Below are 17,751 nucleotides of genomic sequence, written 5' to 3' on the forward strand. Positions count from 1 at the left end.
TCATCACCACTTAAGTAGTGAAAAAGCCAGAATTAGAGATGTGGCTCAAGTGACAGAATTTCAGCCTTGAGTTCAAAACTAAGGGACAATCCCCAGTCCTGAGTTCAAGTCTCAATACTACTGGTGCCAACACACCTGCAGGCATACACGCGCAGACACATACAAGTAGAGAAAAGTTATATATTCACTACTACAAAATCCACGCAATCCTTTTTGTTGTTTTTTCATATTAGCCCAGGACAGTGAAACCCACTGTGAAAGACTGAGGCACATTCCTTCCAGAAGCTCCCCACCCACCCACCCACCCACCCCATACAGCTGCCAGGCTGGTATCTTCCAGGCAGGCTGCTGGTATTTGCTCACTTTCTTCTGGAAACCTCAGGAATCCCATTCCTAGCTGAGGACTTGGCAGATGCCTATACCTGAAGAGACAGCAACCTACACTGTCCCAAAGCTCAGGGTTCATAGGATCACTAGGATCTGTTCCTGGACTGGTTTATCACTGCAGAAAAGGAGGAATCTATGCCTAGAGCCCTCCTCATCTCAGGCTCCCAAATAGCAACGACAACTGCAAGGATACAGAGGAAACAGCTTCTCCTCTTGAAGGAAAATCACTAGTCCTAAGCTACGCAGGGCTACAATAATAGTGAGATTCTGTCTCAAAAGAAGCTCATGCCTATAACTCTAGAACTTTAGGTACTCAGATAATAAGGAAGAACAAATGTTTTCCCACACTGCTTACATCTGTAGGATTTCTCTGCAATGTATTGTTTCATGTCTGTGAAGATGGTGGGGAAGAATAAATGCTTTCCCACACTGCTTACATCTATAGGGTTTCTCTCCAGTGTGAATTCTTTCATGTCTTCGAAGGGAACAGGAAAACACAAATCTTTTCCCACATTGCTTACATCCATAGGGTTTCTCTCCAGTGTGAATTCTTTCATGTCTTTGAAGGAAATGGGGAAGAATAAATGTTTTCCCACATTGCTTACATTCATAGGGTTTCTCTCCAGTGTGACTTCTTTCATGTCTTCCAAGGGAACTGCGAAAAACATACGTTTTGCCACATTGCTTACATCCATAGGGTCTCTCTCCAGTGTGAATTCTTTCATGTTCTTTAAGGTAACTAGAGAAAGGGAACATTTTCCCACATTGCTTGCATCCGTAGGGGTTCTCTCCAGTGTGACTTCTTTCATGTCTTTGAAGGGCACTGGGAAAAGAAAATGTTTTCCCACATTGCTTACATCCATGGGGTTTCGTACCAGTGTCAATTCTTTCATGTGCTTTAAGAGAACTAGAGAAAGGGTAGGTTTTCTCACATTGCGCATATCTGGAGGGTTTCTCCCCAGGGTGAGTTCTATTGTGTTCTTGAAGGGTACTGGAGTTAGGGAAGGATTTTCCACAATGTATACATTTATAGCAGTGCTTAATTTCAGTGTCACTGTCTTCTTGTCTGTGAAAAAAATTGGGATGGCTAAAGGATTTTCCACAATGTTTAGCTACAAATGGATTTTCCTTCTGGTGCATTCTATAGCCAATTTGACCCTCATGGGATTTCCTGCAGGCTCTCCCACATTCTTTATGAGTATTGGAGCTGTCCACATATTCCTGGTACTCAAAGGCTGGCTGTCCTGTGTGAGCTCTGAAAAGCATACTTGTCAGTGAAGGAGCAAGGAGGGTTTCTCCACATGCACACATTTTGAAGGGTGCTATTCTAGGTAGAGTTTTCTTATTCATAATATGTTTGGCATTCTGTTGGAAGGCTTCTTCACACTGACTACCCTGTTCATGTTCATGGAGTCTCTCTAAAAATTGAGTTCTGTAAAAACAACACACACAAAAACAGAGAACTTTTTAAAAAAGTATTAAACCATTAGACAGTATCCCTTCTGTCTTTATAGTCTTCTCCAAATGGTCCCAATATTTGCATATTTTAGATTTCTGAATTTTCTAATTTTGGACCTCCAGTATCCCTTCTGTCTTTATAGTCTTCTCCAAATGGTCCCAATATTTGCATATTTTAGATTTCTGAATTTTCTAATTTTGGACCTCCACTTGTCTGCAGTTTAAAAGAAAAATTTTCTAAGATTAAATCAATTTCTATCTTTATGTACTTGTATTATCAGCTTGGTTTAAAAATCTCCCACCACTCCACAATATTTGAAAGAACAGTATTATCTCAAGTTAGTGCAATTACCTTACTTCTTCCCTGGTTGTTCTGTAGTTAACTTCAGTATTTTCTTTTTCCTGTTTCTTTTCTAAAATACAAACATAGAAGTCATTGATTCTTCCAACACTACAGAAACAATATTAAGACTCCAACTGTATCCATGGCAGAATGTGATCATGGTATATTCACATTCATATATTCACCCACATGTTCCATTTTTCATCCCAAATCATGCAATATTGCTAAGGATATGAACAGTTCACAGGTTAAGTGAGGGAATCTTTACCTACAGAGGCCAGGTTCCTCAAAGTTTCCAACATCACTTCTCTGTAGAGCTTCTTTTGAGAAAGAGTTAGTGAAGTCCATTCTTCCAGGCTAAAATTTATGGCCACATCCTCAAAGTTTACAGTCCCCTAAAATAATCCACAAATAATTCCAAAAGAAGAGTTAAAGTTACAGAAGTAGAGATGAGATTCATCTTATTAAAAAACAAAACCAAAAACATATATTCTATTGTCTATATAGGCAAACATTTACTATTCACCAGACTAATTTTTCCTATAGTTCTTCTCAAACAGTGATTTGATTTTTTCCCCTCCCTACAACCTGTAATTTCAGTACTCCTTAAACCTGAGACAGGAAAAGAGCTCAATACCAAGAATATGATGCAACAGAGTAAAAAAACAAAACAAAACAAAAAAAAGCCTGAATTTTTCTAATCTACATAGATGATTTTCTACAAAAAGATTAGCAAAATAAATCAAAGGAAAGGAAATGAAGCCATGGAAAAAATGGAAAAGCTATAAACAAAAAAATTCATTCAGGACACAGTATATATCACATCATAAGAGCACATAACTAGATGCAATATTTTAGGCAAACTGGTATCTACTTGGAAATTTGCAATTTATTGCTCTGTATCAGAGATAATAATCAAATTGTCTTGAAACAAGAAAGATAAAATTAGAACACTTTGCCCTATATAGTGTCAAAGGCCAGAAACTTCATCCACTGAAAGCATGAAATATGACCATCTGAAGGTCAGACTTGTATACTTGTGTCAGGGCTTCAATTCAGGATCTGGGCCCTGTCATTTAGCTTTTTTGCTCAAGGCTAGTGCTCTACCACATGAGCCAAAGCAACATCTGTCATCATGTTTTGGTTAATCAGTGATAAGAGACTCACAGAAATGCCTACTCAGGCTAACTTTGAACTGCAGTCCTTAGATCTCAGCCTCCTGAGTAGTTAGGATTGCAGGAGTGACCCAAAGGGCAGCTGGCCCTGTTCCAGACTTATATCTCAACACTCTTGTCTCAAAATACTGTTCCCAACATAGTACAATAGAAAGTATCAATCAATAAAACCTTGGCTGTAATAATAAATGGCCCATGTGTAAATTGAGGGAGACAAAAGAAAAGCAAGAAAAATATCTGCAATACAAGCCAAACTGAAGGATTAAAGTGTTTAGTACACTAATGAATGAAACTATATCAGAAAAATGCACAAGCAATGTCTATGTAGTCAAGATAATTTTGTACATACAAATTAAGTTCCCTGGTCCTGAGTCACAAAACACAAAGGAAAATGTGTTAAAGCCCATACACACCTTCAGTTACACATGAATAAAATGGTAAATGATACATACTTCACTAACTTGCGTAGCAAAGATTTAAGATGTGAGCCACTGGCATCTGGCCATATGCCATCTTTTTTTTTTTTTTTAAAGCCTACAGCACCCCGTATTCCTAGGTGGTCTACCATCCAAGTACTAACCAGGCCCGACCCTGCTTAGCTTACAAGATCCGGCATGTTCAGGGTGGTATGGCTGTAGCATATGCCATCTTTTTAAAAATGTGTTATTATAAAGGTGATATACAGAGGGATTACAGTTACATATCAGGTACTGAATACATTTCTTTTTGGATAATGTCATCCCTTCCCTCATTATCTCCTTGTTTTCCCCATCCCAATCCACAAGTTGTTTAGTTCATTTTCAACGGTGTCTAGTGATCACCACGGCTGCATTTGTTCACCCTTTGTCCCACCATTTTTGTTTCCCTTTCACCTTCCAAAGACAGAAAAAATGCATAAAGAAAATAAGAAGAAATCCTCATTTCCATATCCTGGAGTTCATTTCGATAAATATTATTTTTTATGACCAGATGCACAACGGCATTGCCCCTTTGTGTTCCTCTCCTAAGAATATCCTCCCTTGGTCTCACTGTGTGTGAATGTCTGGAGTCCTGTGGAACATGTGCCATCTTAAAGTCCAGAAAATGTAGTGTGGATTTGTTTCTCTAGTATATTTCAGGATTTTGAAAAGTCATTTTTCAAAGAGATTAACATCAGGAGCACCTTAACAAATGAGGAAACAGGTTGTCTCTAACCTCATATACGTGGGAAGCATACTCAGGCAAAGAAAGATGCTAGGAGGATTTCATCTGGAATAATGTCAGTATTTGCTTTTGAAACTGTCAAGGGTCAAAACTAAAACAATACTGCTCAGTGAGTAATCATACAGTATAAAATTAAAAATAGGAAAAAGGCCAGATGCTGATGGCTCATAGCTGCAATCCTAGCTACTCAGGAGGCTGAGATCTGAGGATCACAGTTCAAAGTCAGCCTGGACAGGTAACTCTGTGAGATGCTTTATCTCCAATAAATCACTAAAAATGCCTCAGGTGAAGCTGTGCCTTAAGGAGTAGACCACTATCCTTGAGTGAGAAAGCTCAGGAACAGCATTCAGGCACTGAGTTCAAGCCTCACTGAGAAAAAAAAATTCTAAGAGCAAAGGAAGAACACCAGGACCTGTGAAAGGCAGACAAACAACTGAAAAGCATACATAGAAATTCAACAGCAGAAACCAGAAGTTTGCAGCTCCAGGCCTGGCTCCACTGGAAGGGGGGGCTAATGGCACCATCACAAAGTAATCAAGGTGACAGAGCTAGTTAAGGAAGCCTGCTTCTGTGAACCTTACTACACTGTTTGCATCTGGCAGGGTAGTGACTATCCCAGCATAGGACATGACACATTTGCAAGGGAAAAGACAATCTTTAGCTTACTATTTTTCAAAAGGCTGAAGAATAGCACTATCCTGGAAGAGGGCCTTATGTCTGAGACTTAACTACTTGGGGCCTTGCAAACAAGGAGCAATCTCAATTCCAGGTGTCTTAAGAAACCTCAGCACAGTGGTTGGAAGGGAGATGGCTAAAAGGATTCGTGGGGCTGGAGCCAGTAGTTCATGCCTATAATCCTTTTACTTCTCAGCTCATCATCTGGAGTTCCTGGAACCTGGATACTCATTCCACTATGGTGCAGGTCCTGGGGTTTGAATTCAGGCCTGGCCAATATCCCTGGGTTTTTTGCTTAAGGGTGGCACTTTACTACTTGAGCCACAGCTCCACTTCCAGCTTTTTTGGTGGTCAACTGGACATGAGGCTTTGGGACTATCACAGGCTGGCTTCATGCTAAAATCCTCAAATCTTAGTTAATTGGAAATAAGAATCTCCTGGACATTTCTTCCAAACTGGCTAGGAATTGTGATCCTCAGATCTCACCCTCGAGTAGCATGGATTGCAGATGTGAGCGATAGATGCCTGGATACCATTTAATATTTTAATCCTTTGACTATTACTTATAGTCAACTCCATCTCTTCTACTCTCTATATATTTGAAATAGTTTTCTTGTAGACAAACACTTCAGTATTTGTTTTTAATGCATTGTTTCTCTTAATTGGCATATTTACATAGTCTTAAAAGGAATAAAGAATTGTGATTGGTTAATTTTAAAGTGTTCACCTCTTGTTGAAAGAATATGAATCAAGATTCAAAGAAGAAAAATAAACATTTACTCTGACCATATATAACAATATTTATTGAAATGAATTCCAGGAAATGGAAACAAGATTTTTTTTATTTTTTTGCTTTCCCTTTATTTGTCTTTCAGAGGTAAGGGGAGGGCATGGAAATGAAGGCACAAAGGGTGACAAAGGGTGAACAAATGCAGCAGTGATACTCAGTAGACACTATGTTGAAAATGAACTATACAGGGCAGGAACAGGAGGGAGAAACTGGGAGAGAGCAAAGGGAAGGGTGACAGCGTGGAAAGGAAATGTACTCATTACTGCCTTATGGAACGGTAGGCCCTCTGTACGTCATCTTTATAATAACAATTTTTTAAAAACTGATAATCAAAAGTCAACATATAGCCTGTTGCTAGGGGCAGAGGTTGCCTATATAATCCCAGCTACACAGGAGGATGAGATCGTAGTTCAAAGCTAGATTGGGCAGGAAGTCAGTGAGATTTAATTAGCTACCAAAAAGCAGAAAGGACAGCTGCAGCACAAGTGGTACAGCACCAGTTTTGAATGAAAAAACCCAGGGACAGTACTCAGGCCCTGAATTTAGTGCCCACAACTGCACGTGTGTGCACATATATACATCATTAACATCGTAAAACAAATCTGAAGACGGTAATGTGTCAGGAAGGGCAACAGGTCTCTCCAACAACAATCTCGTGTGGATATGGATCTCCATTTCCAATGTGTTTGGCAATGTGGGAGATAGGTAGAAACTCAGATACTCATCTTGGTAGCACTGAGAATGGGACAGTATGTGGGATTTAAATCTTGCTTCCCTTGGGCCTGAAAGTCTCATAGGAAAACCAGGAAAAAAGACAGAAATCTGGGGACACCACACACCCACTGTTCCTTCTCTCCACAAATAAATACTCTCTATTATTATATCGGGAGTCTTTTCCAGTGTAAGAAATGAGAGGTGAATGTCTGGTAAGGGCTCAAGGCTTTATTGGGGGGCAGACCTGCTGGCCTGCTCCAAGCAAAAACAGGAAACAGCTACAGAATGTTTCACCAACCCTCTAGCCTTTGCCTTTCACTTTTAAACTTATACATGGGGGACAGGGGGACAGAAATCTAAGGTCTTGGGGTCAGCTTGCCAATTAAGTCCCCATCCTGTGTCCCCATCTGTTTACAAAAATCTGTTAAGTTTCCATTTCCCCGATGCTGTATTGTTTTCTGCCCACACCTGTCCACTGCTCCTGCTTCCATTCCTGCTTGGGGCAGCCTGGCTGGCAGGTCTGTCCCCCAATAAAGCCTGGAGCTTCTAACATCCAGGATGGATCCACCACTAGCAAACAGCCTGTGCTCAATTCACCTCTTCTGGAGCAGACAGGATGGATAAGACAGGATGGGCAGAACTCTAAGTGTCCTCTGCCCACCCAGTCCTGCCCTAGCCCTTCTTGCAGGCCACTGAGGGCTGAGGAGCTACTGGTGCCCTCGACCCAGCTAATCGCCCCGCTACTTACGGTCTAACACCCCCCCCCACACACACACACACCGCCACCCCCGCACACCACTCTCTCTCCTGACTGCACAGGAGCATCCGCACTCACCATTTCCCGCTCCCTTGCGTTCCGCTGCCCTCGCTTAGGATCCACAGTCTCAAGACACGAAGAAACTGGCAGAACCAGGTTGGAAACCGGACAGGTAAACCCGTGAAAATCTAAACCCCAAGACGTCGGAATCCGGGCGGTGGCTCCAGTGACAGAGCGCGCTAGCTGTAAACGAAAAAGCTGATACGGACAGCACGCAGGCTGAGCTCACCTCCCGGGAGCTCCACTGCAGAAGCTGTAATCCGGCGGCGATCAGGCATCAGACTGAAGAAAATTGGCGCCTCCGGGATTAACCTGTGTGCATTACGTCATCATCGTGCGCCTCCTACCAGTGACGCTTCTCATTGGGCGGCTCCCTAAGACTCTCTTACAATTAGCCAATCACAAACAACCTGTGTGATTGGCTCACTGTGTGATTGGCCCCACCCCTGAGACCTGAGTCACCAGGTTGGGTTCATTTACCTGGCTGAGTGGAGTTGGGGGGAAGGAATCCATCAAAGCAATAAGAGACGTACGAACTTCACTTTCCTGGGCTGAGTTCGAACTGTGATGGTCCGATCTCAGCTTCTTTTCAGCTAGGATTCCAGGCATGAGCCACTAGCAAATGGCTTGTTTAAAAGGTTTTTAATCTTCAAGTTGGGGAGAGATTCGGCCTGTAATCCTAGCTACTTTACACACACGCACGCACACACAATTCAACGTATTATTTTGTGAGTTGCATTGCATCTTGGTTTTTTGCATTATATTTAAATTGCTTGGGGGTGGGTGTGGATCCTGGAGCTTTAACTCAGGCCTAGGTTCTGATCCTGGCTATTTTTGCTCAAGGCTGGCACTCGACCACTTCAGCCACAACTCTACTTCCTACTTTCTGGTAGTTCATTGGAAATAAAAATCGTATGGACTTTTCTGTCCAAACTGGCTTATTTCCAACTCTGATCCTTAGATCTCAGCCTCCTAATACGAAGGATTACAGATAATAGTCACCAGTGCCCAGCTACCACTGCAATTTTTAATTCTTTGACTCGTATTTACTCTTCAATTCCATCTCTTCTATGCTAAAATTTGTTACATTTAAATTTTTCCTGTAGAAAACACAGTTTAGTATTGGTTTTTAATACACACAGTTCAAAGTTAAAATAACTATATGGACTTTTAGTACCATTGGTAAAGTTTTCCATTTATCATAGTTTGCATTTGTAAAGCTTTCTTCAATTTTTGCCTTCCCACTTAACTTTGCATATTCTATATTCGATTTTGTCTTATTTGTTTGAATATCAAATATATTTGTCACCTATTTTACTTTGCTAGTGTTGTAGAGTTGACTCCATCTTGACTAGGGAAACATGGTAGGAAATGTTGGGGGGAGTAGATTAGGTCAACCTGACCCCAAAATTCTGCGTCTGTAAATGGCCTGCTTAACTTGTTTGTTGGGTATTCTACCCACTGCATCAATCCCCTACATATGTGCTATGCTTTTACCTTTATAAACCCCAATTTGAGGACTGCTCGGGGGCACAGTGTCAGCACCAGAGTCTGCACTGTGCCCCTGGCTAGTCAGCCCACTTTTCAGGTAGCACTTTCAGCTCCCGAGTCTATGCTGCGTCCCTGGCCAGTCAGTTCACTTTTTGCTTCCCCAATAAGTCCATCTTTTTGCTTGAGACTGTCTGGGTGGTGGACTCTTGGAGGGATGGGGAACACTCTCCCTCAAACCCAGTAACACTAGCTTTTACAAGGATATGTTTACAGTGAACACAAAGCCATTATTTATTTGGGGGCAATATTACTGGGTATTGAAGCCAGGGATTTGTGCTTGTTAGATATGCCTTCTAGTTCTGAGCTACAATTTCTAGATATTTTGCTTTATTTGTTTATTCATTCAATTTTGGTGCTGTCCTTGGGCTCTTTTTGCTCAACACTACTTGCTTTATCAGTTGAACCATGTCTCCATCTCCAGCTTTTTGTTGGCTCACTGGAAATAAGAGTCTCATGGAATTTCTGGGCTGGTTTTGAACTATGATTCTTAGATCTGAACCTCCTGAGTAGCTAAGATTACAGGCATGAGCCACTTGTGCCTAGCCTTTTTTTTTTCTTTATTTTGACAAAGGATGATGCTAAAAGGCTCACGATGCCCTCTAATTTATTCCTAATACATGGTATGTGGGATTTCACATGGATACCTGACTTTCAAATCCACTTTCATATAACTTTGTCCCATTTCAGAGTTAATGCAGGTGTCTTAGAATACTCTAGAATCCTCCCATCACATATGCAGCTGTCATTAAAGATTTTCCTTCAGAAGTTGGAATTACTTGTATATTGTTGATAATATTGATGTGTGAGAACAGATGAGCATAACAAAAGGACTTTAGTGCTTAAATCATTTTTCACACTCTACTTTGCAAGCTAGTTGTTCTAATGTCATTTTCCTTCCCCCTAAAGAACTTTTGACAATTTTTTACTATATTGGCATATGTATGACAATTTCCCTAATATTATGCTCACTCTTCAGAAACATTTCTATTTTTATCTGATTTTTCTTGGTTGAAATTATTAAACTTCTAATGTGAGGAACTAATTTTATTTGTACTTTGCAACTCCAAAAACTTTTGGCTTCCGCCCAATTCCTTGTCTTCTTTTGGACCTGCTGATATTCATTCTTGTCTCTGGGCTTGAAAATAAAGCTTTGTGTTCTTCCCCTAGCTTTAAACAATGCCACTCAAAACAATGCTGAGATCCCATATTACTTGAATTAGATTGAGCAACATGTTGAACTCAAACAACAAATCTTAGTAGAGATGTAGGGAAAAGGGAATCCTGTTGTGCAGTTGGTGGGAATGTAAACTAGTACAACCACCCTAGACAGCAGTCTGGAGCTGCCTCAGAAGACTTAGATAGATCGTCCCTAGATCCCAGCCATACCATTCCTGGTCATTTCCCCAGAACATCAGAAGCCAGGAGGCCATAAAGACACTTGCACACCCATGCTGCTGCACTATTCGCAATAGGCAAGTTGTGGAAACAGCCCAAATGCCCTACAATTAATGAATGGATCCAACAGTGGGATCTATCTACACATGGAATTTTACACAGATGTTGTAAGAATAGTATTATGTCATTTGCAAGGAAGTGATGGATGTTGAACACATCACGTTGAGTTAAGCCAGTTAAGAGAGCCAAACAGCACGTTTTCTCTCATATGCAGAAGCGAGATAAAAAATACACCGAGACATAATAAATTATACAGGTTTCTAGGTATTCACACACAGTGCAACCAAAGAAGGGCACTCTTAGAAGAGGAGCAGAAAGGCACCTTGCCTATGTGCGTCTGATCATTCAAAATACTCTTCATCAAAATGAACTCCAGGAAATGAAAAGAGATCTTTTTCTTTTTGCTGTTTTTCCTTTCTTTTCTTTTTCTTCTGTTTATTCTTTTATATGTCTTTAGGAGTGTAAGGAAAGGCACAGAAATGGTGGGGCAAAGGGTGAACAAATGTAGCAGTGGTACTTACTGGACACTGCTGGCTCTTGCAAACTTTGGGTAACCTGGGCAATGTAGGGTTCAAATGCCCACCCAGTATGAGATCCTTTGGCCCCGTGCTGGAAGCTGACTAGTGGGATGGGGGAGGTCTCTGGTCTCTTTGTTCTCTTAAAAAGAGGCCTAGAGGTAGAGTGTTTGCCTCACATGCATGAAGCCCTGGGTTTGATTCCTCAGCACCACATATATAGAAAAAGCCAGAAGTGGCACTGTGGCTCAAGTGGTAGAGTGCTAGAAAAGAAGCCTGGGACAGTGCTGCCAGGACTGGCAAAAACAAAAGATGCGCTCCTTCTTGGATGGGGAGGGAGGGGGTCCAGGTCAAGTTCTGTGGGTCTCTGCCAGAGCTGGTCTCCCGTTGGGGGCGGGGGGGGGGGCTGGTAAGGTACTCACTGGTCCTGGGGACTGGATGTGTCCTGCGGTGCCCCTCCGGGTCTGGGTGTAGCGGAGCGTCACCTCTGCCCTCAGTTTGGGCTCTGTCCAGCTCCTGTGCGCTGCGCGACTCCCGTGCTCTGCCCAGCTCCGGTGTCGCATGCGCGGTCCAGCTCCCGTGCGCTGTCCGGCTCCCTTGCCCTGCTCGGCTTCCTTGCGCTGCCTGGCTCCCTTGTCCCATGCGCTGTCCAGCTCCCATGCGCTGCGCGGTTCCCATGCGCTGCGGGGCTCTGATGCGCAGTGCCACTATTGCGCTGCTGTCCGGCTCCCCGCTTGGGCGCGTTCTGCTCTGGATTCTGCAGTCGCTGGAGTCCTGTGGTCCCGGGCCTGTGGCCCGGGCTGCTTACCGGGCTTGGCCGCGCTCCGGCAAGAGGGGTGAGGATGGAGGCGGGAGCGGGGGGGTGGGGGGGGGCGAGGAAAGGGTCTTTGCGGTTTTCTGACTTTGTGCAGTGTATGCGCTTTTTTCTTTTCTGGTTCCTGCGATTGTCTGTTTGTTCGAATTTTCTTTGCTGGCGATCTCTGGGGGGCGGGAGGGGCCCCGCTGGGTCTTGGAATTCCCACTCTCAACTCACTACTTGGTTGGAAAGAGCTGGGGGCGATTCCCTATTGTTTCAGTGCCATCTTCCCTCTCCCAAAAAGCTTATAATGAACTCAGACACAATCAACACTGCTGCTTTACAAAAAAAAAAAAGCTTTGTGTTCTTATGTGACTTTTCCTCTCTTTTTCCTCCCTGCTTCTCCTTCCCCCTTTTCCCTCCCACTTGGATCTGGTTGACCTCAGGCCCTGTAGCTTTCTCCTACTGCATATGAACATTGCTGGCCTGTCATTGGCCTTGGCCTTGGTCCTCTGTGCCTTTTTGCACAAAGACAGGCATAGAGTGTGAGGGACTTAGGCCTTGCTTCTTAGTTCCACTATGAAAGCCCTGATGAGACCTTTGTCACATGGGAATATCAGGTCACATTAGAGAGAATATCAGCATATCTGTGTACCCCAGAAACTCAGGCTGCTGTACATGAGGGTTGTAACCTGGCAGGATGGCAGGCATATACTATCTGCTCCACCCAGATCCACACTTGGCTCCTTCTAGGGTGAGACCTCATATAATGAAGGAGATGGCAGCAGCATCAGGCCAGATGGCTGGGAAGGGCACGTGAGGACTGAGGAGCCATGAGCAGCAGAGCTGCAGTCTGACATGTAAGGGATTCTCAGCCTCAGAGGCCAAGTCTCCATGGGCCAGATTTCTACAATAAACTAAGCAGCTCCTTACTGGCCCCTGCCTGTCTCCCTTTCCTGTATGGTCAGCTATCTCCTTCCCTCTTGGCCTTTCTGTGTCTTTACTCTCAATTAGCTTGCCCACTGCCTCCCAGAGGCTGGACTGAATGTGGTTGCTGGTGGCAGGATAGGTGACACAGTGTCCCAGAGAGAGTCCTCTGGGGACACTGAATATGGAGACAAAGCCTGCATCCCTCCCAGAAGCTAGCTTTTCTTCTTACTTTATCATTGTTATAGGTGATATATGGAGGGATTAGTTAAATGAGTTGGGTAAGGAGTACATTTCCTTTAGTACACTGTCACCCCTTTCCTCACTCTCTCCCAGCCCCTCCCTCCTGTCACCACCCAGGAATGTATAGATCACTTCAGTTACAGTTCAGTGAGCTCCGCTGCTGCACTTCCTCACCCTTTTCCCTTACATTCTGTGCCATGACCTCACCCTCCCAAAGACAGACCTGATGATAAGCCATAAAGAAAACAAAACCATCGAAAACTAAAAGAAAAACAAGAGATCTCTTGGTTCCATATCTCAAAATATGTTTATATATAGTTTTATGTATTTTATATAGGCATAAAGAGGCATTAGGTATTGCACCTTAACACTATCCTCTTTTGGCCTTGCTGTGTGTGTGTGTCTAAACTACTGTATAACTTATCATATGCCACTAACATTTTAGATCTAACTTTTGCCATTTGTTTCTCAGTTTGGCTTATCTAATTTAACATAATTTATTCTGGGCCCATTCATTTCCCTGCAAATGACATAATATTCTTCTTTTTAATAGCTGTGTACAACATTCCCATTGTGTAGATGTACTCCATTGTTGGATCCATTCTTTCATTGTAGGGCATCTGGGCTGTTTCCATATCTTGGCTCTGGTGGCTCATATCTATAATCCTAGAAACTCAGGAGGCTGAATTCAGGAGGATTGTGGTTTAGACAGCTTGTGAAAATAAATATGAGAATCTCTACTCTCCAATAACTAATAGAAAGCAGGGACTAGAGCTACTGCGCAAGCAGTAGACTGTGAGCTAAGCTGAGCATGAGTGACACACACTGACACACACAAACACACACACACACACACAGAGATCTGGGAATGGAACTCAAGTGGTAAAGTGCCTAAAGCATAAAAAGTAAAGATCCCAGAGTCCTGGGTTTAAGGCCTATTACACACACACACACACACACACACACACACACACACACACACACACACAGTAGCAGTGGCCAGGAACATGTTGGATTCCTGTGATGCCTCAGATGTGCAGAAGGCGTGGCCCAGGGACCCTGGAGGCTCATCTTCATAGGGGACACCAATTTGTCTGTCCCTGACCCCTCACCTGGGCTGGATCCCCCTGGTCACCTTGGATTCCTGCCCTATTTTCAGCGAACACCCTGTTCTCACTCAAGTCTCCAGGTGGGACCTGGGTTTCCTTAGTACGCAGGCTGGAACACCCAGCCTGGATGTCTGAAGTTTACAATTCAAAGAAAGGAAGCAAATACTCACTGGGCATTGGTGTCTCATACCTGTAATCCTAGCTTCTCCAAAGGTTGAGAGCTGAGCATTATGATTCGAAGTCAGCTCTGGCAGGTATGACAAAAAGACTCATCTCCAATTAACAATCAGAAACCTGAAGGTGGGCTGGGGATATGGCCTAGTGGCAAGAGAGCTTGCCTCGTATACATGAGGCCCTGGGTTCAATTCCCCAGCACCACATATACAGAAAAGGGCCAGAAGTGGCACTGTGGCTCAAGTGGCAGAGTGCTAGCCTTGAGCAAAAAAAGGAAGCCAGGGACAGTGCTCAGGCCCTGAGTTCAAGGCCCAGGACTGGCAAAAAAAAAAAAAACAAGAAACCTGAAGGTGACCCTGAGACAATACTACCCTTGAGTGAAAAGCTCAGGAATAGAGCCCAGACCCTGAGTTCAAGCCCCATGTCCCGCCCCCAAAAGGAAAAGGAAACAAAAACTCACCAGAAGATGGTGCTCACGTGTTGGGGACTCAGTTTTGGCCTTGGTGGGGGAGGGCGCCAAGAGGGAGACGCTGCCCTTCCCCCAGCCCTGGGACAGTGTAACAGCGAGTCCCTCCCACCTTCCGGCCTCAACCAGAAAAGAAGCCCCCCGCCCCTGGGAGGCGAACAGGTGTGTGCCACCTTGATAGGGATTGTCCAGCCCACAAAGGAAGTTTCATGACATCACCTGATGGGCAGCCCGGCTTAGCCAATGGCCTAAGTCCTTCCCATTCCCGCCATTACCACTATATAACCCCTCCTCCCAATTAAATCCTTTGAGACTCATTCAACCATCCAACCGTCTCCCCGTTATCTTTGTCCTGAGGTTCCTGACACATTATGGGGGGCTGAGGAAGGGATTTCGGCATCCCACTTCAGCTTAGAGCTGTCTGGTAAGTACACACCTTACTCCTTCTGCCGGTATGAGGGGTAGGGCGGAGTTTCTTCCATAGAATCGAGGTTCAGGCATTCCCCCCCGGGAGATAGGGGGGAGATAGGGTCCTGGAGACCCCAACATTTGAGCATCTCCTCTGGAGAAGTGAGGAGAAGGGGTCCTCAGAGATCCCGACACTCATGCCTGTAATCCTAGCTACTAAGAAGACTGAGGAATGGGATGGGATTGGAGTTTGAGGTAAGCCAAGCAGAAATGTTCACAATACTCTAATATCCAATTAACCAGCAAAAAGTCAGAAATGGGGCTGTGGGTCAGGTGGTAGAGCGCCAGCCTTGCGTGGAAATACATAAGGGAGAACATGAGGCTCTGAATTCAAGCACCAGCACTAGTACAAAAGATTAAAATTAAGTGTGGCTCAAATGGTAGAGTGCTAGCCGTAAGCACAGAGAGGCTCAGGGACTATGCCCAGGCCCCGAGGACTGGCCAAAAAAAAAAAAAAAAAGAAAAGAAAAAAAAATCAGCAACAAAAAATTAAAATTGAAACAATACAAAAATGACTTTCAAGAGACTAGGACTGTGGCTTAGTGGTAGAGTGCTCACCTTCCATGCATGAAGGCCTGGTTCAATTACTCAGTATGACATAAATAGAAAAAGCTGGACATGGCACTGTGGCTCAAGAGGTAGAGTGCTAGCCTTGAGCAAAAAAAAAGCTAGGGACAGTGCTCAGGCCTTGAGTCTCAAGCCCCAGGACTTGCAAAAATAAACAAACAAACAAACAAATAAATGACTTTCAATTGCCTGTAATGTCTGCTTTACTGTTGTCTCTGGGTTCCTTCCTTTACCACTCAGCCCCTGAGTCCAGCTTGCTTTACCTTTACGATGTGTTTTTAGGAAGATGGGATTCACCCTTTTTTTTTTTTTAATTTTCAGGTACTCATAACTTTAGCCCCTATGTCTGACTCTCAGAAAGGCCTCATGTAATCCAGGGCCCTGCAAGGCTGTGGACCACAAGACCATCTCTGGAAACATTAAACGTAGCTCCCCTGAGTCCAAAAACAAGAACAGTTTGATTTTGTGTATCAGGAAGTTGTGTCTGGACATATATGTTTGGATTACTTGGCAGTGGCCTCTGTACCCTAAAAGGCATACAGGACACATAGGACATATATGAACCTCTGTATTCATGGGCTTTTGTTTCATATGCTTCTCACATTTTACTGTTCTATTGCTTCTAAAAGAGGAAATTCTGGCATCTTATCAGAATGTGATCCCCACATCTCCCCACAGATCATTGCTTATACCGTTATTCTGAAGATTCCTTCTGTAGTTCTTTTAATTTATTTATTTTTATTGTTATTATAAAAATGATGTTCAGAGAGGTTACAGTTACATAAGTCAACTAAAGACAGCATTTCTTTTTGGACAATGTCACCCCTTCCCTTGCTCCCTCACAGCCGTGGTTCTTTTAAAGGAGGGTGTAGCTCAATCCTGAGACTGAAGATCAAAGAATACCAGTGGCAATAAAGGCACAGGTGCAAGGAAAAAAGTCAATTTACTTCTAAAAAGTCATTTGACAGAAGTTTTCTTTCTAACAGGACAGCTGTTACCTTGAATGATTTTCCAAGATAGATCCAAGGAACAATTGCAATACCATATAGCATTTGCCTTTTTCTTTATAGGTCAAAAGGCACCTTGTAAGTTGATAAAATTTTATCTCCCAGTTCTATAAATAGGTTCAATGCAGCATACCACTGAATGAGGTTCCATAATGAGTTACAATTTAATGTGTTCTGATACAACAGGAATGCCATGAGACAATTTACAAAGGCGAGAAAGTGATAATGAAGCTGACTTAGACAGACAAGGGACAAGATACAAGAAAACCAGGCCTGTCTATAGCAATGGGTATGGGAAGATGCAGAACTTGGTTGGAAAAGGAAAGTCACCATGGACAATTATGGAAAAATAGCAACTGACTTTCTAGAACAACATTTTTTCTAGAAGTAAAACAAAATGTTCTCCCATATTAGTGCTTAATGTTGGGAGAGCTATTAGGATAGAGAGTCTGATCACTTAGAATTACATTTCATCCAAAATACAACTCAAATATTACATGTTCAAATGACCATTACTCTCAGACATTGTCATAGAACAAGATGCTTCTTCATAGCACAGTGGCTTATGGATCAAATTTAGATAATTGAAATGCAGGAAAGACTACAATTAGTTTTGGAAAGGCCAAGAAAAAAGAGCAGGTGGCCAGTTTGTTAAGACCGACCCTTATGAATTTAATGCTGGTTGATTTGGGGTGAGAACAATTAGGGGCTAGAATAAAAAGAGAAGGTCAGGAAGAAAAATTTTAACTACAATACTTTTTCCATCACCTGTCAAACACTGGCGAACCATGTTTTGAGGATCATCATAAAATACATATCCCAGTTCAGAATCTCTTGGGAGTATGCATGTGGTGTAATTTCACATTTCAAGGGTCCACAAGTCCCACCCATTGGAACAAAGCTGTAGAACT

The 17,751-nt window shown here is 43.2% G+C and overlaps 1 protein-coding gene across 4 annotated transcripts in view; it reads right to left on the reverse strand.

Annotated features, from left to right (window-relative positions):
- Window positions 1–442: 442 nt before the first annotated feature.
- LOC125348411 (gastrula zinc finger protein XlCGF52.1-like) overlaps window positions 443–17,751 on the reverse strand; it is a 159,421-nt gene continuing 142,112 nt past the window's right edge. The window contains exons 1-3 of one of the 4 annotated variants that reach the window (XM_048341622.1): window positions 7,581–7,826; window positions 2,457–2,583; window positions 443–1,819 (exon numbers count right to left, since the gene is read on the reverse strand). In XM_048341622.1, coding sequence (XP_048197579.1) covers window positions 739–1,819; window positions 2,457–2,536 — 1,161 coding nt within the window. In that variant the 5' untranslated portion in view covers window positions 2,537–2,583; window positions 7,581–7,826 and the 3' untranslated portion in view covers window positions 443–738. Of the gene's footprint in view, window positions 1,820–2,197; window positions 2,259–2,456; window positions 2,584–7,580; window positions 7,827–17,751 lie in introns of those variants that run through there. The other 3 variants (XM_048341624.1, XM_048341623.1, XM_048341625.1) reach the window with 3 other exon arrangements.

This window comes from Perognathus longimembris, chromosome 3, assembly GCF_023159225.1.
Source record: "Perognathus longimembris pacificus isolate PPM17 chromosome 3, ASM2315922v1, whole genome shotgun sequence".
In the NCBI taxonomy this organism is placed as follows: domain Eukaryota; kingdom Metazoa; phylum Chordata; class Mammalia; order Rodentia; family Heteromyidae; genus Perognathus; species Perognathus longimembris.